Consider the following 24,285-nt stretch of genomic DNA (forward strand, 5'->3'; position numbering starts at 1 on the left):
TAGAGGGGTGAGATAGGGAGGGTGGGAGGGAGACGCAAGAGGGAGGGAATACGGGGATATATGTATGCATATGGCTGATTCACTTTATTATAAAGCAGAAACTACTAACACACCATTGTAAAGCAATTACTCTCCAATAAAGCTGTTTTAAAAAAAATAAAAAGAAGTGCAGAGTGAGAGGAGAGTCAGATGGTGCAAGGATTTGGCCTGAGGAGCTAGAAGAGAAGTGCCATCAACTGAGAGGCAGACAACTGCAAGAAAAGGAACAGACTGAGAGGGAAGAACACGTTAACCTAAGAAGCCTGCCACGTGTCCTGATCCTAAAGCTCAAATCGTATGAGGATATGTTTGGGAAGAAATGAGCATGGCCTTCTTAAAGATCTTGACTTAAAACATAATAGCATTTCATGAGAAGGAGAGGGCAGCTTAAACGAAGTGAAAGCAAGAAATAACGCTGGGAAGAAGAAAACAGTAGACACTCCTGCGCCAGACAGATGGCAGTGAGAGTTCTGAGCTTTTTGTTTTGTTAGAGGGAGCACATTGCTGACACAGCAAAGCTATATTAAAGAAAAAAATTCTAGTATTCCAGAACTCAGTAACTAAGATTATAAAATGCAACAAGGCTTTGAAAACTGTCAGGAAAACAGAGTATACAGCCTGATTAATGAAGCCAAGACTAGCATTTATATTTCTAAACTAATAAAAGTAACAAAAATAGAACATATTTTAATAGGCAAACTCTTGCTTTTAAAAGATAAACTCAATTTGGTGTTTTTCCCCCTTCGTGTTATAAACAAGAAAAAAAAATTCAATCTGGTTTAAAAGATCAAGTTTACTCTTTCCTAAGTTACCAGACTGCTAAGTCATCCCTGTTCAATCTCTAGCATGCAGTCACTACTAGCAACCCTCACTGGACATCCTCTAGTATTTGGGGAACTGATGGCTCAGCTAACCTGCCTATAATTAAGATACAGTTCTCACATGTTCTATTATCAGACTCCCTCTGCACTCTTAAAAATTACTGAAGCCCTCCCCCCAAAATATTGTTGATGTGGGTTATACTTATCAATATTTAATGTATTAGAAATGCAAACTAAAAAAATTTTAGTGTCTACTTATTAATTCATTAAAAAATAATAATGATAATAAAAATAAATCCATTACACGTTAATGTAAGAGTGGCACTGTTTTACATTTTTGCGAGTCGCTAATGTCTGCCTTAAGAGAAGACATCTATATTCTCACACCTGCTCTGCATTCAATCTCCTGCAATCTGTTGTTTTATATGAAGGGAAAAAAGTGCATAGAAAAGGGAGGAGTACCTACATCCATAGCCTTTTCACTCAAGTGTGGATATTCTATTTCTACCCCAAAACTCAACAAGTGGTACTTTTTTTAGAAAGGTTAGTGGCAACGTGGAATCCATAAACCCCACCAGTGACCTTTTGGTACTTTGTTACACTCAAACCCATTAGTCTACATTCTGAACGGCTCTTTTAAGTACTATTGGTTCACTGAGTTACACAGATCTTCCAAATAGTGACACATTTCGTTATATACTATCCAAACCCCGCATTTGTTAATGATATTACAGATCTGGTCAGAAAAGCTGTGAGCCCTGGGAAGCTATCAAGCTCAGAGAGGCAGATATAAGTTTTCTAAAATTCCAACTTTCACTTGCAAACTCTAACTTTATCGGTGGCAATGAAAATTGAGGAGCCGCTTTCCTTGAAGTGACAGGTTCACTTAGTTAATTTTAAAGAAAATGTCAGTAAAATATCCAAGTCTGATAACCACAGTTCATGTGTCAGTTGTTCTTTCAAGGGAAAATGGTATTCATGACTAGCACTTTCAGTTCACAGCTTAGAACAATGGCACAATGGTTTTCTTCGAGGAAACTATCATCCTCCAGGATTTAATAGAAGTGCTTTATATGTATTTTCCACTTTGTCACACTAAACACTAATGAGACATGCACTCAAGGATCAAGATTTACTAAATCAATCACTTGTACCAATTCATCAAGGATACCTGTTACAGAGGATACTATGAATGTATGGCAAATAAGAATATCGCGACTACCTGTATAGTTCAGTATCACTGCCTTGTCTCAGGCTAAGGCATCAGGAGACTAATTCACCACTGCTTTTGCACCATCAGCATAAATAATGGCAAATAATATCAGTACAAGTAATTTACAAGTCAAACTACAAATAGTTTTGATGCCATGGACCATCTGAAAAGGACTCCCACGGGTCCTCAGACCATACTTGAAGACCACTGATTTAGCTAAGAACAAAAACGACTTTTCCCTACCACTTCACTTCTTAGATGGCAAATTCTACTCAATACTGAGATTGACGAGTTAAAAGCTTTAGCAGTTATACATACAACTTGGGATCTAACGCCTAGGATATAGCACGTATCAATTATCCAACAACCAGTATCCAAGAATTAAACAAACAAAAACATATAATATAAAAAACAAAGGTCACAAAACCCGAACACTAAAGCATATCAAGTCCATTCATCTTTACTTGAGATTCACCTCTGGAAAGACTGATCAGCAAGTTTATCAGCAAACAACAAACTAAAAACAGAAAGGAAAAGCAGATTGTGTGGGGTGGTGGCAGTTGAGCTGGTAAGAGAAGAGGCACAGATAGAGATAGGAGGGGAGTCAAACAGCAGTGAGAAGTAACTCTTGGAGACAACTAAAAGGGAGAGAAACGGAAAAATACATACATATTTTCAATCCACACAAAGCCACAGTTGGGAATTTTGTGGCCACTGTACAAGCCAGGGAAGGTGGGGGGACCAAGAATGCTACTTATTTCATCCAACTCTGACAATCATAAGAATGAATTTACCCTGGAAAATTCATTTTCCAAAATGTAGTTAAAAAAAAAAGTTCAGATAATCAAGAGGATTATATTCCATTATTTGGAAATTTCAAAATAGTGAACATGTTGGTGAAACATTGTTTCCCTCATGCCACGTAAATTAGGTGATAATGTACATTTCCTTTGGTACATTCGAAGTGGATGGAGCCTACAGAGAGGCTCTAACAGCCTCCTGCGATGCTTGCAGTGTTCCATAACTGCACTGGACGGTACAGTAGTCACAAGCCACACGTGGCTACTGAGAGCTTGCAATGTGGTTAATGCCACTAAGAAACTAGTTTTAATTTTATTTACTTTTAACTAATTTAAATAGCTACATGTGGCTAGTGGCTACCATACCTTCATAAAACTGGCCCACAGGGACTTCCCTAGTGGCGCAGTGGTTAAGAATCCACCTGCCAATCGAACCAGGGACACGGGATGGATCCCTGGTCTGGGAAGATACCACATGCCAAGGAGCAACTAAGCCCACGGGCCACACCTACTAAGCCTACGTTCTAGAGCCCGTGAGCCCCAACTACTGAGCCTGTGTGCCACAACTACTGAAGCCTGCATGCCTAGAGCCCGTGCTCTGCAACAAGAGAAGCCACCACAATGAGAAGCCCGCGCACCACAACGAAGAGTAGCCCCCGCTTACTGCAACTAGAGAAAGTCCGCGCAGCAACAGAGACCCAATGCAGCCAAAAAATTAAAATAAAATAAATTTATTAAAAAAATTTTTAAAACTAGCCCACAATATTTCAATTAAAAAATCTAAGTTTTGGGCTTCCCTGGTGGCGCAGTGGTTGAGAGCCCGCCTGCCGATGCAGGGGACGTGGTTTCGTGCCCCGGTCCGGTAAGATCCCACATGCCGCGGAGCGGCTGGGCCCGTGAGCCATGGCCGCTGAGCCTGCGCGTCCGTAGCCTGTGCTCCGCAACAGGAGAGGCCACGGCCGTGAGAGGCCTGCGTACCACAAAAAAAAAAAGAAAAAAGAAAAAAAAAATCTAAGTTTTACTAAATTTATGTAATGAGTTACATAAAAACACATATTTACAAGAACTCACCAAATGTCTTATTACCAGAGATCTGGCAAGTGAGTCACTGCTAACTTAGTTTAAAACAGCAGCAGCAGCAGCAACAAGGATATGTGGACTGAATCTATATTCCATAAAAAGTAACTTCTAGGTCACTGGTCTTAAAAATCCTTAATTCACATTATCCTACAATGTTGGAGTGGAGCATACATAGACCCCACTTGTAGAAAGCTCCAATTTCCATGAATTGGCTTCAAATACAGACCATAAGTCAATCAATTCATAAATTCATTTAACAATTACATTCAGCCCCAGCTGTGTCTATGCTAAGCTCTAGGAAAACTGCAAAAAACTAAGTCGATGAAATCCTGCCCTTAAGGCGTTTAGAGTTTGATAAAAGTAATCTCAGATTGAAAGAAATTCTAAGAAGAAAATCAACAAGGTGATGTAACGGGGAAAAGGTTAATTTAAGACAGGGCTCTCTGAAGAAACAACAAAGGATGTGAGGAGGAAAGATGAGGCAGCACTGGTCAAGAGAACAGGCAAAGATATTAGCCAAAGTGCCCAGGCCCTGAAGCGGGTAAGAATTAGGCTTCTTACAGGCAGTCAATGAAACCCCAGCACAGGGAGGAGGGAAAAGGGTACAAGATGAAACTGGAGGTTGAGAAATCAACCAGCTACTTTCCCTTTACTTGAGCAACACATCCAGCTTCAGACGGTGTAACACCCACTTACCAAAGAAAGGGTCCTGGCCTAGCTGCTTTCGGAGGCTTTCTACCACAGGGTGACCAAAGGTGATGTTGGGAACAAAATGCCTACAAGACAAACAAAATCTTGCTCTGAAAATGTTTTCGATTCAGTTTCTGTATTTTTCTCAATATGTATTCTGATGGGAGTAGAGGAGACTATCTGTGATTGCAATTATTTTTCAATAACATCATCGGTATTAAACAACACTAAAAATATCTGTATAATTTCAGTTTTACAGAGCAGTTATCTCCTTGATATTTCAGCAAATCATAATAATGTCACATGATTTACTCTATTTAACTCTGTAATTCAAAATCCCTGACAAGTAGAAACAGAAGGATGACAAAACCAAAACCCCAAAAGTTATATGACTTGCCCAAGTCACACACTAGTTAGGAAGTTCAGGACTCTGATTACAGGTCTCTCAAATCAACCTATCACCGGCTGCCTGCGGCTACTTCTAATCCACCTCTATCACAGGGCACAAAATGACAGTTTATCGAAACTTTGTTAAAGATTATCAATAAAGACACTTAATGTTGGCTTCCCTTTTGGTGCAATGGTTGGGAGTCCGCCTGCCGACGCAGGGGACACAGGTGTGTGCCCCAGTCCGGGAAGATCCCACATGCCACCGAGCGGCTGGCCGCTGAGCCTGCGCGTCCGGAGCCTGTGCTCCGCAACGGGAGAGGCCACAACAGTGAGAGGCCCGCGTACCGCAAAAAACAAAAGACACTTAATGTATACTAATAACTACCACTTACTGAGAGTTTACAACATACCAGATATTGTACCTTAATTCATTTCATCTTCACAACAGCCCTATGAAGTAGATGCTGTCATTATCCCCATTTGAAGAGCACAGGATACATAACTTCCTTAAGTCATCCAGTTAATAATTTGTTGGGGCAGGATTCAAATTAAGGCTTCTGATATCAGACCCAAAGTAATTCACCATTATCCTACTCTGGTTAGTCCTTTTGTTCTATCGCCAGCTCACTTCAATATTTAAAGAAACCTCCTCTATGTACGCCCCAGGCTGAGTGCTTCAGAGACTACTGTATTTCATAAAGGAATATGTGAGTGTTCCTGCTCACCCCAGAAAAGTTTACAATCTCACGGGTAAGAGATGGCTAATGACTCACCAGAATTAAAGACTGACTGTTACAGCACAGCTGTTGGTAGGAAGCCAGCTCAGCCGAGGACCACACTTCCCAACTCCCTTCACATCTAGTGGCCCATGTGACTAGTTCTCACCAATGGACTGTGAGCTTAAGTGACGGGCGTCACTGCAGAGCCCAGGAGGTTGAGTAGTATTCCTGTTCTGCTCTCACTTTACCCTTCCACCAGTAAAGAGGCCCTTAAGGAATGGCAGAGCCACAGGATGGAAGGGGACTAGGTCCCTCAATTTCTGCATGGACAGACATTTCACACCAAACTATTACATGAATGAGAAACTTCATAACATTAAGCCACTGAAATCTGGGCTTTCTCTGTTAAAGTAGTAGGCATTACCCTGTATGAGGACTGTTAAGAAAAGCTACACAATAACAAGCAGGCAACATTAAGGCAAAACAGTTCCAGAGGCAAGTAGAATAGCACTTTTTAAAAAGGGGTAAGATCGTGAGATTTACAGAACAAACAGAATTTGTAAAAATGGGGAAGGTAATGAAGCAAAGGCAGAAATAACTAAGTTAAGTTCAAAGAAGGGGGAGATGGTATTGCCCACCCTGGCTAGTATGAAAAAGGCAGGAGGCAGACTGTGTCACATTAAGTGCACCAAACGCCAGGCTCACTGTTTTGACTTTATCCTGATCAAGTGAGATTTTAAAAGAGAGACACAAATGAAAAATAAGATGCAAACAATACAGCAGGCAGACAGACTGGGCAGTAAGTTGGAAGAAGGGAGGCAAGAGGTGCTGCTAAATGGCAAGAAACAGTAGGAATGGAAACAAGGACAGCAGGTGATAGGATCTCCTAAGTGATAAGATGCGGGGGAGGGGGAAGGTTGAAGAGAGAGAATAAACCACGTCCAAAAGTCTTGAGCTTAAGATGACAGGCAGGCAGAAGGAGTGTTAATAAAAAATTAAAACACATACAGGCCAAGCACCATTCTAAACCATTCCAATATATTAACTCATTAAAACCTCACAACAGGGACTTCCCAGGCAATCCAGTGGTTAACACTCTGCGCTTCCAATGCAAAGGATGCGGGTTCGATCCCTGGTCAGGGAACTAAGATCCTCCTACGTGCTGCGCAGCCAAAAAACAAAACCAAAACCAACCAACCAACCAACCCTCTCAACAATTCAGTGAGACAGGTGCCACTATTACCTGTATTTTACAGATGAGAAAATAAGAGGCCCAAGCTCACACAACCAATAAGCACTGGAGGCAGGAGTTAAACACAGGCAATCTAGCTCCAAAGTTCAGGCTCTTAACTGCCAGGCTTGTCTGCTCCTCCACTGACAGCTAATAACTAACAGAAGAAGAAAGTCCAAGGGAGGAGCAGAGCCTTAAGACAGAGAGGTCAGGACACACCTGAGAGGGATGGGTACGGTGGATGGGTACAGACACTTTTACTCTCCAGCACCCTGGTCCTTGGAGGTTGGATTTCTAGTATTTTGGAAATCATTCTACCATTCGCCTACGAGCAGTAGCTGCCAGGGTTATGGATAAGATGCTTTTTATATTTACTTAGAACTCGGAGGTAAGAGTCACATAAGCAGGCAGCAAGGACTACTGAATACTACACAAATCTGAGATTGAAAGATCTGGATTTCATTCACTGTTTTTTCTGTCTGCCCTCAGAAGTATTTTTGATGTCTCAACCTTAGGCTTCGTTTATCACGAAAATAAACACAATAACCACATCTTGAGAAAATATGAGAATAAAACAAATATACTTTTACTTCACTGGGAAACAGAAGCTATAATGCCATTTTGGAGTAAAGACTGCCAAAATTAAAATGCAATTAAAAAGTGTCCTTTTCTCCCAAAGAACCTATGAGATTAAGCTATAATCGTTTAGAATATTGGAATAAGGGATACGATTATTTTGATCCCCCATCACATGGATAATTTTCACAAAGAGCAAACCTTTACCAGATCTCCCAACAAGGCAAAGAGGAGGATCAAGGTTGATATAAAATTCAGCAAGACTGTAACCAAACAACACTTCCTGTGAACAAGGAATCACACCTATGCCTACGGTGGGGGGGTAGGCTGGCAGGTAACATGGAGGAGTGAGACAGCAGATGGAGACGGGAAAAATGAAGAACATCTGGCCCGGCTAATGGTGGCCTTGTGACACTGTGGGCCCAGTACTGAAGTCAGTCAGGTCTAGTAGTATCGTGAAATCTCCCTGGTCCTAATTTAGAAATTGAATATCTGCTCAGTTCCTATACTTACGACCAACACATTTCCAGTCACTGTCCTGTCATGACACATTTATATTTACATGCTTTCCAATTTTCTTTTCCAGAAAATCCACTTGTCCTTTATTTCAAATATCCAACCATACTAGTGCTCCACCCACCAGTGTTTCCAGAACTTGTTCCTGAATTTCAAAATGAAGACGTTCAGTTTTAATCAGAAGTGTGGGCTTCAAGGGAAGAGAGGGGACTAGAAAACAAGGGCATGCAAGCTCAGTGTAATGTTGGAGATTTTTCAGGGGACCAGGAAAAGAAGCATGGAGGCACTACCTGGAGGGAGGGTAAACTGGGGCTGGCTGCCTTGGGAAAGGGAGTCCACAGCCCCTCTTTCATACCCTGGGCCTAGGAGGCACTGCAGCTCAGCCAGGCTCTGCTTCTTCGGGTGGAACACTGGGAAGGGGCTGAACCTCCCCAATCTGGTTTCCTCCTTTGCAAAAGGGGAATAAAAATAGCTCTTAGCTCAGAAAGTTGTGAAGCTTAACAGAGAAAGGGTTTTTAAAATGGTGTATGCAGAATTTAGTTTTTGCAAACCATGGATGTTTCCCAGTAAAAGGGGAAATGAGTCAATAAAAAAATACTTTATCTTAATAAGCTCAGGGTCTGCCATAGAGCTGGGAGGGGCAAAAAAGATTCCTTAGAGATCCCTCCCTTATGATAAAGCCATTCATCCAACCAATTATAATTAAGCTTGCCATGGTGCTTTTCCTGCAGAGAATACAGAGGTGAGCCAAAGAAACAGTCTCTGCTTTCAGGGAGCTTATGGTGCAGCAGGAGAGATATGAAATAAATATCAAAAAATATAGTTGTTCTTTGAAAACAGAGAATATCTTAATCATTCTCTGTAAGCCTAATACCCACAGAAGACAGTTTCAGAGACAAAACAAGCTGCTGCATGCTTCAAATCCTGGCTCCGCCATTTCTTAGCTACGAGGTGACTTTAATCTCTGTCGATGCAGAGATAACGCACCAAGCTCATAGTGTCGTGTGAAATAATTCACAAAAAGTATCAGACCAGAAATAGTCAAGTGCCTGTAAATATTACCTATTGCTGTTGTCACTGATATTCTGATTGGTAAACTGGAACAAATTATTTTCTCCATTCGCTCAAACATTGGACAAGACTTATTTACAACCAAGCTGCTCTCTGTGACAAACACACTACACACATATACTCGTAGTCTGTTCTGTCCTGAGACCCTCAAGTGTCTCAGAAACAAAATTTTGTCTCATTTTGTGTCTCAGACACAAAAATGTAGCTACCCATCTGGGAGGTACACACTCCAGTAATATTACCTGTGAAGGTTCAGGGCTTTCAAGCAAAGGTATCAAAAAAATATACAGAAGTAGAAATATATGTGATACCAAACTAAAAATCAAGGTTTTGTAAGAGGTAATATTTACTAATCTTCTTTGCCATTATCAGTTAGGCACGGTGTTGAGGTAACTGAGTGGAATACAAAAGAGAAACAGCAGATTAAACCAGACAGAACAAAGAAGACAAAGCTGTCATAAGAGGAGTGACATTAAAAAGACAAGGGAGTGACTGGTCATCTTTCGTAAAAAACATGAATTTGCAGATTTGCATGAGAGTACACAGAGATTTTACTATTTCCAATAAATTTACTTTTCTACCCCAAGCCAAGGTAATGGCTGTTTTGATCTTATGGCCTGTGATCATTGGGGCTCAGAGAACCACTTGGCAAACCCAAGATCCAAGTTGCAACTCTGTCACAATGTGTGTAACGCTGAGAGAGTCTTAACTGTTTTCTCTATGATTTTTCCTCATTTTATAACCAACTTAAGAAACTAGCATCATTCTGATTTCAAACAATATTGATTAAGGGCTGTAACTACAGTGCTTAAAAGTTACTTACAAAAAACTGACCTCCCTGAAGAGCAGGGTGCCTGAAGAGAAAATAGACAGGAAAATCATAATTTGAACAATGATACAACAACTAACAATTACAGAGAATTTACTATATGCCAGGCACTGTAAACTACGTGTATGAGGTCATTTCATCTTCCAAAGATGCCGAAGCGGTGGTGTTATTACTCCCATTTTTCACATACTGAAACTGAAGCTCAATGAGGTTAAATGGCTTGTCCCAAGTAACCCAGCAAGTGGCAGAAGTCGGGCGTTCTCACTCCAGGTGCCAAACTCGTCATCCTTACACAAGTCTTTCTCCCCAGCTTTGCCACTAACTAGCTATATGAGCTTGGGCAAGTCATGCCTATCCCCTTGGGCCTCAGTTTCTCCCAACTGAAAATGAGACGGATCCTAGAGATTTAAGGTCGCTTCCAGGCGCTAAGTGCTAGAAGACCACACGTTACGTGGGGGGAGGGGAGATGGTTGAGGTTTGGGACGCGGTCGCAGCCCAGGATGCCGACTCAGGTCCCCTCCAAGCAGGGCCTCCAGGGCTCCCACCGCAGGCTCCTTCTCAGTACCGCGTTCAGAGCGAGGCGCTCCGCGGTACAGGGACGCCGTGCACCCAACAGGCACTCAATAAAGGTGCGCCTATCCCGCCCCGCGCGGCAACCCAGACCCGAGCCCCGCGGAGAGTTACCCGTCCATTACATCCAGGTGCAGATAATCGGCCCCAGAGTCCAGCATCCGAAGGCACTCCGCCCCTAAACTGGCCAGGTCGCTGTTGAGGATGGACGGGCCAATCTTGCAGCCAGACGCCATGGTGCTAGTTCTCTAAAGCAAGTTACCCAGAGAGATCCCCGGCAAGACGAAGGCGTCGCGCCCCGATTGGCCGCACAGTTTTGGCCCCGCCTCTTCCCAGTAGAGTCTTCCGGACTCCACCGGCCGCAGCTGCCTTGAGGGGGGAAGTCCCGCCTCCCCTAGCGGGAGGGGTGCCACTCTAAGGGCTTAGGGGCGGGGCCTCGGGGTGAGGCACCTTCCTCCTTCCTCTGACCTTTGTTTTTAAAACAAGCCTTTCAGGTCTCCCAGTCTTATGAGGAGTTTCTTAATCTTTTTTAGTTTTACTTCCCCTGCGGTTCCCCCTCAGCTCTTGCCCTCTTATCACTTTTTTGTTTCTCCATCGTTTGCATATGCGTTCCTTTCCTCTCCGTCCCTGTACTTGTCCAAGAACAACGAAAAAAACACCCTTCTTCCTATTTCTCTTTGAATCCTTCTCAAGAGCGGTGGGAGTCTGATTTAGGGCGGAATCCTGGCTCTACCAGATACTAGCTGGGTGACCTGGCAAGTCACTTCTCCCTGCCTCCAATTTTCTCATCTATTAAGACAGTGCTCAACGTTTACGATTTGTGAATCCAAGTCTGTGCCCAGGACCGGATGCCTGGTGCTCAGTATAAAATGGTGGTGGTTATTATTACTCTCCTCTGCTTCTGGCCTTCATCCTTCTTACCTTCTCTCACAGGAATGCTTATTGACAAATTGCAATACATTTATTTACTGTTCAGACAAAATCCAGAACAGGGTAAGAGTGGCTATTTCTTTGCCAAATGTGTCTAGGATCATTGGGTGGGGAAAATAACTGTAGTAAAACTGTAAGCAGATGAGGTGGGGGAGGAGGGGTCTCTGGAGAAGGAAAACCAGGCATGGCTTTCTTGACATAAGAGAAGGCATTTTGGGCCTAAGCTATTTTGTCATCTAAGCCTGGCCACAATGTTTGCCCTTGAACAGGTCTCAGTAATTAATTTTTTTTTTTTTACAGTTCACAATGATCAATATTCACTTCTTTATTTTCATTTAAAAATTAAAATTTCAAAGGATTGAGAATTCTAAGTAATATATGTGGTTAAAGGTACCAGATATAATAATAGAAATACACTATGTATTGGGGTAAGAAAAGGTATAAGCTATGGAGATGTCTTTGTTAAGGAAAGAAGAAAGTGATTTTGTCCTAAAGGTCATTTTTTTTTTTTTGAAGTATAGTTGACTTACAATGTTGTGTTACTTCCTGGTGTACAGCAAAGTGATTCAGTTATATATATATATATATATATATATATATATATATATATAGTTATATAGTTATATAGTTATATATTCGGGTGTATATATACATATATGCATTCTTTTTCAGATTCTTTTGTGTAGTAATTAATGATCTTAAGGGGACAAAGAATGCAGAAGCAAATGCCTGTTATCAGGCAAGAGAAGTAACAATGGCGAAGATAGTGTATCAGTTGTAAATTCAACCAGTTCTTTTCAATGGAAATGATTAGCCTAAAGCCTCAACCACCAGATCAACTGGAACTTAAGAGATGATATGTTGACCTTTTCTGACCCTCATGACTTCAATCCACTAAATCTTGGACTCTGTCCACAGCCCAAGCCCCTTCATCAATACGCATGTACCCTTAGCATAAAACTTACCCAATTTTGCTGTTGGGAAGACACTGCTTTGGGAGAGATCCCCCATGTTCTCCTTTCTTGCTGCAAGTAATAGGTCCTTCTCCTGATCTTTGGCTTGGTTGTGTCTTTTGGCTCGACTCCCACCAAGAGGGGAACACAGTTTTTCAGGTAACAAATTCATGGGAGAGGAAAAAAAAAAAAAAAAAGGATTTAGCAAGGGCATAACTTAGAGGGTAAGGATAGAGCACTTTGTATAAAAGAACTGGTGGTAAACGTGTATCCCATAGTGGTTCTGGCCACATTCAGCACATAACCTGGTCCTTAACATTCCTCCCGGAAAATCTACCAGTCATTCCAGATGGTCATACCTGGGCAGAGAAGTCACACTGGGGAACTTGTCTCCCAATATGCCCATTCTGCTTTATTTTGAAAGTTAGGGATGGAAAGCATGAGTAGAATGGAGCTCATTTGGAATAGGAGGAAGGAATTGGAGGTGTCCAATTGAAGGGTGACCTCAGGCCGGACTATGAGGGTTGAGGAGAGATACCAAGGTGAGCTCCAGTGATCCAAAACAAAAGCACACCCCAGGGATCTAAAATGAACACTTTCCTGAATGAGTTAACCTATTCCCTATGTTGAAAAATGAGAAACAAAACTCAATCAGGCATCTTAAATGTTTTTAGGTTTATTTTATTATATGTGCATATTCAAACACAGAAGTCTTATCTTTCATAAATATCTTTCATAAACATTTCAGTATTTATTCATATGCATTTTTTCCATGCTCTTTGGTCATTCAGTACTCATAACAAACTTTATAGTCATCTGAGGGACGTTGGCTGTGTAGTCAATCTTTTGTTTTTACCTATTAAATGGCTAATAAAGGATTTTCATCCTGCAGTCACAGTGACTTGAAAAATATGGAGGTACATTGATCTGTAATCCTAAATGATCCTAAAATAACATAAGAAAATTTGTCTTAAGTTTTTCCAGATACATTCTGCCCTAAACTTGTTTTTATTCTCCTGAGTGTCAAACCAAACTTTGTTTCTGAAATGCTGCAGTTAGGACCCACTGAAGTAAATGAGGAGGTGGGACTTTCTATTCACTGCCAAGACAAGGCCATGGAATTGGAAGTGTGAGGTCACAGGGCAACAGCATGACTCGGTGTGATAGCAGCAAATTCCGGAGACTATTAGTCTCATGTACAACTTGAGGAAGGATATTTAATTTCTATTTTGGACTGTCATTCTATTTATGACCCTTTCTTCCTTGTAGGTCCCTATATCCACTCTATTCCTGTCTCAGATACTCTCAGAGCTGGACAGCAGACTGGAGAATGTTTTTCATTGACCAGAGGGACAGATAACTAAAGAAGAAGGAGATATCATCCTGCCTAAGGTACTCTTGGAGGCTTGAAATAGCAAATCAGTTACTTCCAGCCTACTCAACAGGCCCTAGTCAGACCCCGAAATGCCACAGATTTTTTTTTCCTCCAGCATTGCCATGCCCATTTATGCCTTTTGACACCGTAGTTCTCAGTGCCTTGCCCCAATGCACTCAACAACTCAGTTTCCTTTTTGGAAAAAAACAACTTATCTAATAGAATTACAGAAAGCAGCAAACACTGAAAAATGAAAGTAAAATGTTTTGCTGTAGAAAATGCTGTATCCAGAATTTGAACTGCTTTAATTGAATCTGAGTAAATCTACACCCACTATTGTGGATGATACATGCTTATTCTAAGGTCTCTCAAAAGTTAATTTCAGAAGAAGCAACCTCTTGGTTGAGACCAATTTTTTATACATGGGAAGTAGGTGTCTGTTTTAATTTTCCTCTGAACAAGATAAATATTAAGAATCATAGCTTAATAAATGATCTATTACCAATACTATATTTATCATATGTAATAATTAACTTTTAGTCATATACTCAGTAATATTTTGAATTACAAAATATTGTTCCTTATCTTGAACTTTTTCTAATCTTGCTCGACATTTTTTTGTTTTTATAAATAATTATTCCTTCAAACTCCAGGTAACAGTATTCCTGAGAATACATCTAGTGACAATCTTATGCACATACATATAGATATTTTATCAATTACACATAAACATTTAACACGTTACATTCAACACGTTTAAGGGCACCTTAAATGGAACAGATGTACACATCTGCAAAATCTCCATAGTCCCAGTATGAAAACATTCCCACTCTATAAGGCCCTGTTTGTCAGAGTGGAGGCTTTTTTGCAAGGTACAACATTACTTAGCTTATTGAAAAAGTTTCCAGTAGACTTCCATAACACTAGAGTGAAGGAATCAGGGTAAAAGGCAGACAGGCCAGCATAGTCATGTTCAAAACATCCCAATACTTTTTAAATATATATATAAAGGTATATAGGATTCTGGTCAGATATTTAACAATCTTCTTTGACCCTTTTACTTTTTAAATATTTGATACGATTATACATAGAGAATGAGTCAAGAATCAAGAAACTGGAACAAAACACGCACATACATAGAGACTCATATAGCACAGACACTTGTAATTACCAAACATAAGGCCTCTAACACTAAGGGAGCAGCATAATTTTTAACAGGCGAAATATATCAGCTTAGAAAGAATCATAAAACCACTTATATATGTATATTTCTGCATTTGAGAATTCAGCATTAAGTGTAAATGTCCTGAAAATATTGTAAAACATAGATGAGGCCATTTACCACCTCTGCTTTCTTGAAGTTTTAGATTTGAAATTTTTAGTTTTGTACTTTAACTCACAGATATCTTTCATTCTGTTAGTGAATGAGACCAAAACCCCAAATTATATTTGAAAGTATATATCACATTAAAAACAATGCCTGTTTAATAAGCAATTCTAAGAGAAAAATAAGTTTCCTTTGTGATTTGGGTGGGTTTAGTAGGTCTCCTTTATATATACATATACCATATTATAGCCAATGTAGTCAAAGTTTAAGTGTACAGAATGGGCTCCAAATTCATTGCAATGTAATCACAGTCTAAACTTTAGCTTGAGGACTAGAAAACACACACACACCCTCACCACCATACCAATTTACATATATATATATATATATATATATATATATGAGTTTTTATACACTTAGAAGTTATGTAACAGTTTTGTAATGTAAACTGTTAAAGTTTTGAAATTTAATCTTGAACTACATGATGCCAAGCCCTGCTATAGGATCAATAACACACTAGATATAGCCTCACAAGCCAAGTTTTATACTTTTCTTCAAGTAACTGAACTTCAAGTTAAAGTAAAATATACAAGCTCTGTCTATAGAGAACCATAAACTTAATATCTAAAGGATATGAATATTGTTAACATTGAGAGTTATTTCATTGAACCAATTCTAACAACACTAACCTTAATATAATATCTGAAAATATGCCATCAAGGGCAGGCACAGGACACAAGGGAAAGTAATCACATTTCCCAATATCTCCCAATCTTGGCATTGATGTAGTCAGGACTAGAAGTAGGAATACCATCTCTTTCTAGCTATTACATTTACATTTAATTTTTATTATAGTATAGGCTATTTAGGTTCTTCTTAGTTCAGAATTATGTCTGATAATCTCTAGAATATTCTCTAATGTGTTATGAAATGGAATGATCTTATGGCATTAGCATATTGATTTACAATATGCAATGAAAATGACAGTTAAAAAATAAATATTGAAAAATCCACAGCTCTAAAAATAGTATTTTTTCTTCTTCTAAATGGCTGTATTGTTGATCAAAAAAAAAAAAAAATGGCTGCAGGCTTATTTGCTATCAAGTTTCCCCAAACTAATATTTTCCTTATTGATTACTTTTATATAAATTGCTACTTGTACAGCCACCTGATTTAATGATTTTGAAATTAGAAAAATAAACATTTGCATGAGATGTATAATGTAACCTCAAAAAATTGCTTTCTCTTTTTAGACCACATTATTTGTTAATATTCCTAGGTAAGCAGCTCTGTAACAGTATACATTTTCAACTGCTCAAGGCTTCTTGAATCATAAACAATGTGCAGTTAAATGGCTTTTTCCCTTTATTCCTCCCTAGATTTTATGGTCTTCACACAACCAAACCATCTTAGCCATTGACTTTTAAAAGATGTTTATGAAACAATATGCACATCGACAGCAAAATCCACTGGGATTTGTGCTACCCATTGAGTGTAAAGTGCTATGTTTTCATCTTTTCCAAGCAAGTTTTCAACTTTTAGCAAAGTGATCCCTTCCACATCTTGTCTACACCTACAACTCTTAAAAGGTACAGAATTAAACATGAGACTCATCTAGGTCTACCTCAGTCTCCCCTAGCTCAGTGGGAGTAAAAGGGAACTGACTGGACAGGAGGGGGTTCTCCATGCCATTTTCCTCACTGATGTGAAGTACAGTGTCTCCATGCTGTAGGAGGATGGATGTCTCAAGGCCTGTGAAGTCATCAGGGTCTGAGAGTTGAGTAGAGAGGAGGCTATGTGCTGTAGCACCTTGTATTTCTGTGTCCTCCTCCTTTTCTCCTTCTTCAGCTGGGAGGCTTTCACCCTGTGACCAAAAGGATCATAACATCATGGAAAGGTAGGATGTGTACTAGGGAAGAGGATCAAAGAATGTTTGTTGTACAGCTGTAACTGGACAAGGAATCCCAAGGGTGGACCCAGTTTTAGCCTTTGGTATATGTGAGACCTCAGATAGGCCCTTCCAAGTTTCTAAGCCTCAGTTTTCTAACCTGTTGCATGAGCATAATATTTTGCCCCACTTATCCTGTAGACTGTGAGGATAAAAATGAGACAATGGTATTACGATGCTTTTTTTTTTTTTACATCTTTATTGGAGTATAATTGGTTTACAGTGGTGTGTTAGTTTCTGCTTTTTAACCATTAAAGACTTTACAAACGTATATAGTATATTGCCCCTTAGCTTTCTTTAAACACCACATGAGAAGAACGTGGGACCTATGGGAATTTAATGATAAAAATCAAAAGCAGGGAAAAAGGGACTTCTCTGGTGGCGCAGTGGTTAAGAATCCGCCTGCCAATGCAGGGAACATGGGTTCGAGCCCTGGTCCAGAAAGATCCCACATGCCGCGGAGCAACTAAACCCGTGTGCCACAACTACTGAGCCTGCTCTCTAGAGCCTATGAGCCACAACTACTGAGCCTGTGTGCCACAACTACTGAAGCCCATGCACGCCTAGAGCCCATGCTCCACAACAAGAGAAGCCACCGCAATGAGAAACCCGCACACCGCAATGAAGAGTAGCCCCTGCTCACCGCAACTAGAGAAAGCCCACACAGCAACAAAAGACCCAACACAACCAAAAATAAATAAGATAAATAAATTTTTTTAAAAAAAGCAGGGAAAAAAATCAAAACAACAAGAAAATATCAAACAACGACGAAAAAGATCAAAACAAAAGTTCCTCTCACAGGATTCAGAAGGTTCTATATTTAAAGGTTTCATCTAAATTGGTAACTTTATTTATCTATATATTTTGAATTGAACTGTCAATCATGTATTATATACTGGTTTTCAATGGTTATTTTAACTATGAAATATTTCTTCTTAGGGTTTTCATAACAAAGAGTATGAAGATTTCTCTTATGCCTTCTTAAGTAGATGTATTCTTGGCCATATACTTTACAGTTTTTTTTTTTCATGATGACAGGACCAGTGTCTGTCTAACAAAACATTACAGACCCAGACTTAAGTTATATGGATTACATCTGCATATCCCAATGGTTCCCAGACAGAAGTATGCAAGGAGCAAGACTTGCCTGTTTCTCCAGTGCCCTCACCTGCTTGGGAGACAGGCTGTGAAGGTCAGCAACAACAATGGCGGGGGAAGACGTGAGCACTGGTTTGTCCATTCCGTCTGGTTTCCTGGATGGGGCTGGGCCGCAGCCCTGTGGCTGGCCTGTGGCAGGAAGCATGTCTGTTGGGGCACCGGCTGGCTCTGCCTGAGCCTCAATGAAGGTCACAGATCGTTTCTGATCCGCTGTAGGTCAGAAGTAGAGCAGTAAATAGAATAGGAGGAAAGTAGGTTGGCAGTGCTTAATAATTAGTTTTAACAAGTGTCTCCTGACTTGACTTTTCTTGGTAAAGACATTGCTGGTTTATCAGTAAATGAGAGCAGATTAGACTATTACGTATATGTATTGATTTCACCTTCTTACAAAGACTAGGACTTGGGTATAAAAATCATTATCGCATAAAATAGCCTTTTCAGGGACTTCCCTGGTGGCGCAGCGGTCAAGAATCCGCCTGCCAACGTAGGGGACATGGGTTCGAGCCCTGGTCCGGGAAGATCCCACATGCCGTGGAGCAACTAAGCCCATGCGCCACAACTACTGAGCCCGCGTGCCACAACTACTGAAGCCCACACGCCTGGGCCCGTGCTCCGCAACAAGAGAAGCCACTGCAATGCGAAGCCCGCGCACCGCAAGGAAGAGTAGCCCCCACTCGCCGCAACTAGAGAAAGCCTGTGTGCAGCAACGAAGACCCAATACAGCCAAAAATAAATAGTATAAATAAAAAAATTAATTTATTAAAAAAAGTTTTTAATAGCCTTTTCACATAAATAGTTTTTACATAAAAACAAAATTGGCATAGATCATTAAGTGAACTTGGTCATTGCTCATAACAACTGCCAACAAGATTTAAAAGTCCCTATTACTCATCATTCCTTTGTCTTCAATAAGACATATAACAAACCCAGTTCCTGGCTTGGGTAAATGAAACACAACCTTCTATCAGCAAATTTCATAGCATTTGTGGTTTACCTTGGACTGTTCCATTTCCTAGGTGCATGGGGGAGGGATGGAATTGGGAAAGGTGAGCGAAAAAAGGCACTCAAGTTTCCTGGGAAATTTCGTCCCTTTTCCTAGTGGCTCCCCAAAGGTGTGCTTATCTGCATGAGCTCAGTCTCTGCAGGCCTTCCTGGCTGTGTGGCAGGGCAATGTGTCAATGTGTAGCCAGAAGGGACACAGGAGGCCTCACCGGATGGCTTCGTTTTAGGTTGAATGCTCCTGCGGGTGGTTGACAGCCGAGCCCCATGGCGGTTTCTGGGTTCAGTCTGAGTCTTCTGACGTGATAGTAGAGGACGTCTTAGCTAAAGAGAACAGGCAGAAGAAAACTAGCAAGAAGGGTCTAACTGCCTGGGAGGAAAGACTGAGCTCAGAGGATTCTGACTATGGTTTGTTCCCTTCTTGGTGGGTCTCTGTGGAGTCTTATGGTTGTTCCTTAACATTCATAGCCAATAAAATAAACTTCTTTCTGCATATTTAAATACAAGTACGTATTTGATTCTGGCATCCCCTTAGCCACTTCTATCTTACGATTATTACTCCTTTATACATCCTAAGAACATTAACATAATTTGAAATAGTCACAGTGAGAATATCAGTGAATTTAAGGATACAAAACTAACAATGATTGCTTACCAATCAGCCTTTGCTCATCTAAAAGCTGTAGCTGAGCATATGCTAACTCTCAAGGGGAGGCTGATGAAAAACACCTCAGGTACTGGGAAAATGTCTGGTCTCCAAATCAGTGCTGGGATGCTCCCATCAAAGAAACAGCACAAAGCCTCATTTAGATTTTTATTTAGACAGTAACGTAAAGGAGCCCCACCTAGGGAAATTTATAAAGATGATCTTTACTTCGATTTCAGTTTTAAATTGAATTATTAATCTTGAAACGAGGAAGAAAGGATGGCTGTCTCTGCCTCTCTACAGAAACAGGCCTTAAATCAACCTTCTAACGAATCTTCCATTGTCAGTAGTTTGGCTGGCAAAGGTTTCTGGATAGGGAGCAAATAAAAATATAGGCCCACTTATTTTACCAAGTGATCAGCTTTGCTAATAAGAAGATTCAGAGCTAAAAATAGAAGAAGCCCCAAACTCTCCGCTTGCCCAAGCACTTACCATGTTTTAAAGTTGTTCTGTACTGCTTATTTCAGGCGGGGAGAAGGTAAAATATAATCTTAATATACATGGGCATTAAAAACTGAGTAGACCTTGCATTTCGCAGGATGACTCTCCTGCCCTTCCAGGGTCTGCTTACCTGCCTCAGGCCCCTCTTCCTCCCCAGCGGCTGCTGAGTGTGGAGGTTCTGCTGGCCAGGTTCACTCTGCACACTTGCCACCCTGTTGAGAGCATCAGCCGTGTTAGTGTGCCCTGGAGCAAGCACACAAGCACCACCATCGTCTGGTGGGTGTTAGTCAAAATCACTTACAGGAAACAGTCACTTCAAAGATACCATTATCTTTGAAGGAAGGTTGGGAAAGAATCCCAGGGATGGGAGTTTTCAAAGGTTTAGGAGGGAAGACGAGGCCTTGTAGCCCCAAGCTGCCAAAATTGAGATTCTGTTTTCAATCACTGATGCCGGATCTATCATTCAGCAAAACATCACACCCCTGGTTTGGAAGCCACCAAAAGGCTTAAGGTGTTATATGCTAATCTCAATTTTTTTTTCAAGGGTAAGGAGAGAGGTGGTGACGAACAAACATGTACAACTCTATCACATGGATGGGAACACCTTTTAAAATTTTTCAATTTAAATGAAAATAAGATGAACGAATATCAAACACATCAGACACAGAGTCCATTTGGGTGAAGGGTCACATTCAACACATGTTTGCAGCCTGAAGTCTCTCTGACTGAGTAAACGAGCAGTCGCATAGATAGACAATTAAATGTCTTGTAAAAATGATTTTAGATTTAAAAGGCTGGCAAAGTAATTAAGCTGTCATTACAACTTAGAAGTTTAATATCGAACAGCTGCACCCAAACATAATACACAATTTACAAAAGCGACAACCTGCTCCCCCCAAATTCACTGTGTATGTGTCTTTTATATATGCAAAAATGACTGCTGGCAGCGGTTCCTATTTTAGTGTTGGGTGAAGCTGAAAACATTGTCATGGACGCATGATCATTTTTCATTCTGCATGCATGTATAATAGGAATGTATAATGGGAGTGGAGGTGAAAAAAAGAAATGTATTGTGCCCCAGAGAACACTGTAATCCTGTGGATGATGCCAATGTGATTATTTGGTTAATGGGTAATTAATTTCTGCTTTGCCTTTGCAAAAGGAGAGTCATCTGCAAATAGTTTTGACAGTAAAATATTCCACAGAGGAATGCAGCGTCAGCAACTGTCCATGAGAACTGTATGCATTCATTGCTATTTTAAAAAAATGAGCTACCTAAATACAGTCTCCGTGCAGGTGGCAGGATGGACAATCAGACGTTTCCCCTGTTTTATTAACAACTAGTTAATCATCACATGGCTGACACAGTCACGTGTCATTTTTTTAAAAGGCTTACTCGTATTTCCACTAGAAGAGAATCAATGATTCCCAAATGGAGTTTATCATAGTTCTTCTGAAATAAGCATGTAATTATATTGTAATTAGACCATTTGGGATACACAATACAAAATTCCATGAAGAGTTTTAAAAACAGACGTTTTTTAACCTTTCTTGTTCTATCAAGTTCAAAAGATCAATGTACATTATTTTTATACATATATGGCCTTGTACCATAGATGATCGTTCTATGAAGATGGAAAATTGCCCCAAAGGAACAGTGCAATAAATTCTGATGAGCAATCCAGACTAAGTTGCTGGCATGTTTGAAATGACATCTCCTTATTAATTATACATTTTAACGTGTCTTAAATTGGAAAGAGTATTCAATTACCATATGCACAAAAGTAGAAACAAGTTTCTCCCAAATACCAAGCAAAGCTTTCACGGGAATGGATTCTTCATTGACATCTAAATGTTACCTCAGTTCCCTTGGCCGTAAAGGGAGGTTAATACTTACCACCTACCTCCCATTAAGGTAGAGAAAAGAAGTTAGTTGATGTAAAATGATTTGAATATGAAAAGTGATGTAACATAGTATGCTTCCTTGTTTTACACTTGTAATGAATTTATTGCTTCTAGACCACTAGAAGGAAGTAGGTAATAAAATGTCTTAAAAATATTTGGGCAGAGAAAATGAAATAGAGGCAGTCCGCTTGTCTCATTTTATTCAGTAATCTGAGATTGTGAGGAAAAAAATGGTGCAAGAAAAGAAATACACGTTGCTCAGGGAGTGTTAAATGTCAAAACAATGGTAATTTCATCATGATTATTCCAAGGGAGGATCAAAAGCATCAAAATTTTCTCTATGGATAGAGAGGCTTATATCTAAGAAATGGATCAAGTTTATAGCTTTAGTAATTAGCTGTTCTATGTAAATGATATAGTATTTCATCAATGGAATGCACATATAAATGATTAAATTATAGGATGTGTCCTTGGAAATACAGCTCAGTTAATATATACATATATATATTCTCCCTGAGAATGTGATGCTAACATGTTTATATTTGGAACATCAAAGTCTGGCTTAACTGCATGAAGAGGATATGTTAATAATAAACAGAGAAATTAATAACTGAAGTTACCTATGCAGAAGAAGTAAGTTCGGGTCTATATCAAATTAGAGTTGCATATAAAAAGTGGTCTCAATTTACTTTCTCCCCATGTCATGTAGTATTTCCGTCACGTGTAGGATTTGTGATGTGTGGACCATCAGGTGTGCAATGTTAACACCAACCAGAAGACCATGGTGTTTGCCTGAAGCATCTCTCTGGGGAAAACTGATTCCCTAAAAATTTTAATCTTGGGAATTTGAGAATGGCTGATTTCCACTGTTTTGCCAAATAAAAAGGCAAGACCATAAGTATAAAAGCAAATAAAACTTTCTAAATGGAAGTTAAAATCATCTTTTGTATTTTTGAGTCACTAAACAACATTACTATGGCAAACGATCTGGATTTTAGAGAAGTAAATATACTTGGGTCTTGGCAGAACTGATGTGACTCAACCTTCTGCAAAAACCAAAAACACCTTACTCAAAATGCAAGGAAGTAATTTACAAGCTAGGGAAATTTAGACAATGTTAGAAGACAATTCTGGCACAAATGACCTCTTTTCTTTCAGCATGAAGACTTGGATTGGAGTGTATAAACACGTATGTATCTCCTAATGGAATATATAACTAATGGTATTTCTTAAAGGACAGGGGAACAAAGGGCCATTCAGTAATACAACAAAAATTTATATCACTCATCTCAAAGTACAAAAAAAGTGTATTTCAATCTAGAAATAGATTTCATAAATAAAAATTTTAAGTAGAAGTACTGGGTGAGACTAGTATAGAGAAAATGAATTTGTATTTTCATTGCTTTTATCTGTACTTTTAGTTTCAATTTTAATATGGTTAGAGAAATCTGTAGGGGGAGTACAAAGCACACAGCGTAGTCATTTTCCCTGAGTGCTTGCCTTGTGATGGGAATGCATAAAGCCAGCACTGAAGGAGCCATAAAGCATTTATAGAGGACAGAGACATAAACAGTGGACAAAATCCTACCCTTCCCTTTCCCAGTAAAAGATTATTGTTTAAAATTTACGTAGCCTCCACAACATCCAAGAAAATATACATATATTATTTTTAATTTTTTTTGCGGTACGTGGGCCTCTCACTGTTGTGGCCTCTCCCGTTGCGGAGCACAGGCTCCGGACGCGCAGGCTCAGTGGCCATGGCTCACGGGCCCAGCCGCTCCGCGGCATGTGGGATCTGCCCGGACCGGGGCACGAAACCGTGTCCCCTGCATCGGCAGGCGGACTCTCAACCACTGCGCCACCAGGGAAGCCCTAGGAAGATATATTTTAAATACCACAGAATTTAGAGATTAGAGACTGGAATCAGATAAAAAGGGGAAATAATCTGGATCTCAGTTATCCTATAAGAACTGATTTAGCATTGGCAAAGTACACTTC

General features: G+C 40.1%; 2 protein-coding genes across 7 annotated transcripts in view; both read right to left on the minus strand.

Annotated features, from left to right (window-relative positions):
- RPE (ribulose-5-phosphate-3-epimerase) overlaps positions 1 to 10,836 on the minus strand; it is a 16,300-nt gene extending 5,464 nt beyond the window's left edge. Inside the window, exons 1-3 of one of the 5 annotated variants that reach the window (XM_029226012.1) lie at positions 10,671 to 10,768; positions 9,970 to 10,000; positions 4,650 to 4,729 (exon numbers count right to left, since the gene is read on the minus strand). Coding sequence is in view for 4 of the 5 variants with exons in the window: in XM_029226009.1 (XP_029081842.1) it covers positions 4,650 to 4,729; positions 10,660 to 10,781 (202 nt within the window). In the remaining variant the exon portion in view is untranslated. Of the gene's footprint in view, positions 1 to 4,649; positions 4,730 to 9,969; positions 10,001 to 10,659 lie in introns of all 5 variants that reach the window. The other 4 variants (XM_029226009.1, XM_029226008.1, XM_029226010.1 and 1 more) reach the window with 4 other exon arrangements.
- A 2,248-nt stretch (positions 10,837 to 13,084) lies between these two features.
- Positions 13,085 to 24,285, minus strand: part of UNC80 (unc-80 homolog, NALCN channel complex subunit) — a 241,679-nt gene continuing 230,478 nt past the window's right edge. For both annotated transcript variants that reach the window (XM_029225347.1, XM_029225346.1), the window contains 4 exons: positions 20,513 to 20,594; positions 19,448 to 19,559; positions 18,247 to 18,446; positions 13,085 to 16,994 (listed from right to left, as the gene is read on the minus strand). In XM_029225347.1, the coding sequence (XP_029081180.1) occupies positions 16,728 to 16,994; positions 18,247 to 18,446; positions 19,448 to 19,559; positions 20,513 to 20,594 (661 nt within the window). In that variant the 3' untranslated portion in view covers positions 13,085 to 16,727. The remainder of the gene's footprint in view (positions 16,995 to 18,246; positions 18,447 to 19,447; positions 19,560 to 20,512; positions 20,595 to 24,285) is intronic.

The sequence above is a fragment of the Monodon monoceros genome, unplaced genomic scaffold, assembly GCF_005190385.1.
Source record: "Monodon monoceros isolate NGI ecotype Baffin Bay Population unplaced genomic scaffold, NGI_Narwhal_1 Super_Scaffold_16, whole genome shotgun sequence".
In the NCBI taxonomy this organism is placed as follows: Eukaryota; Metazoa; Chordata; class Mammalia; order Artiodactyla; family Monodontidae; genus Monodon; species Monodon monoceros.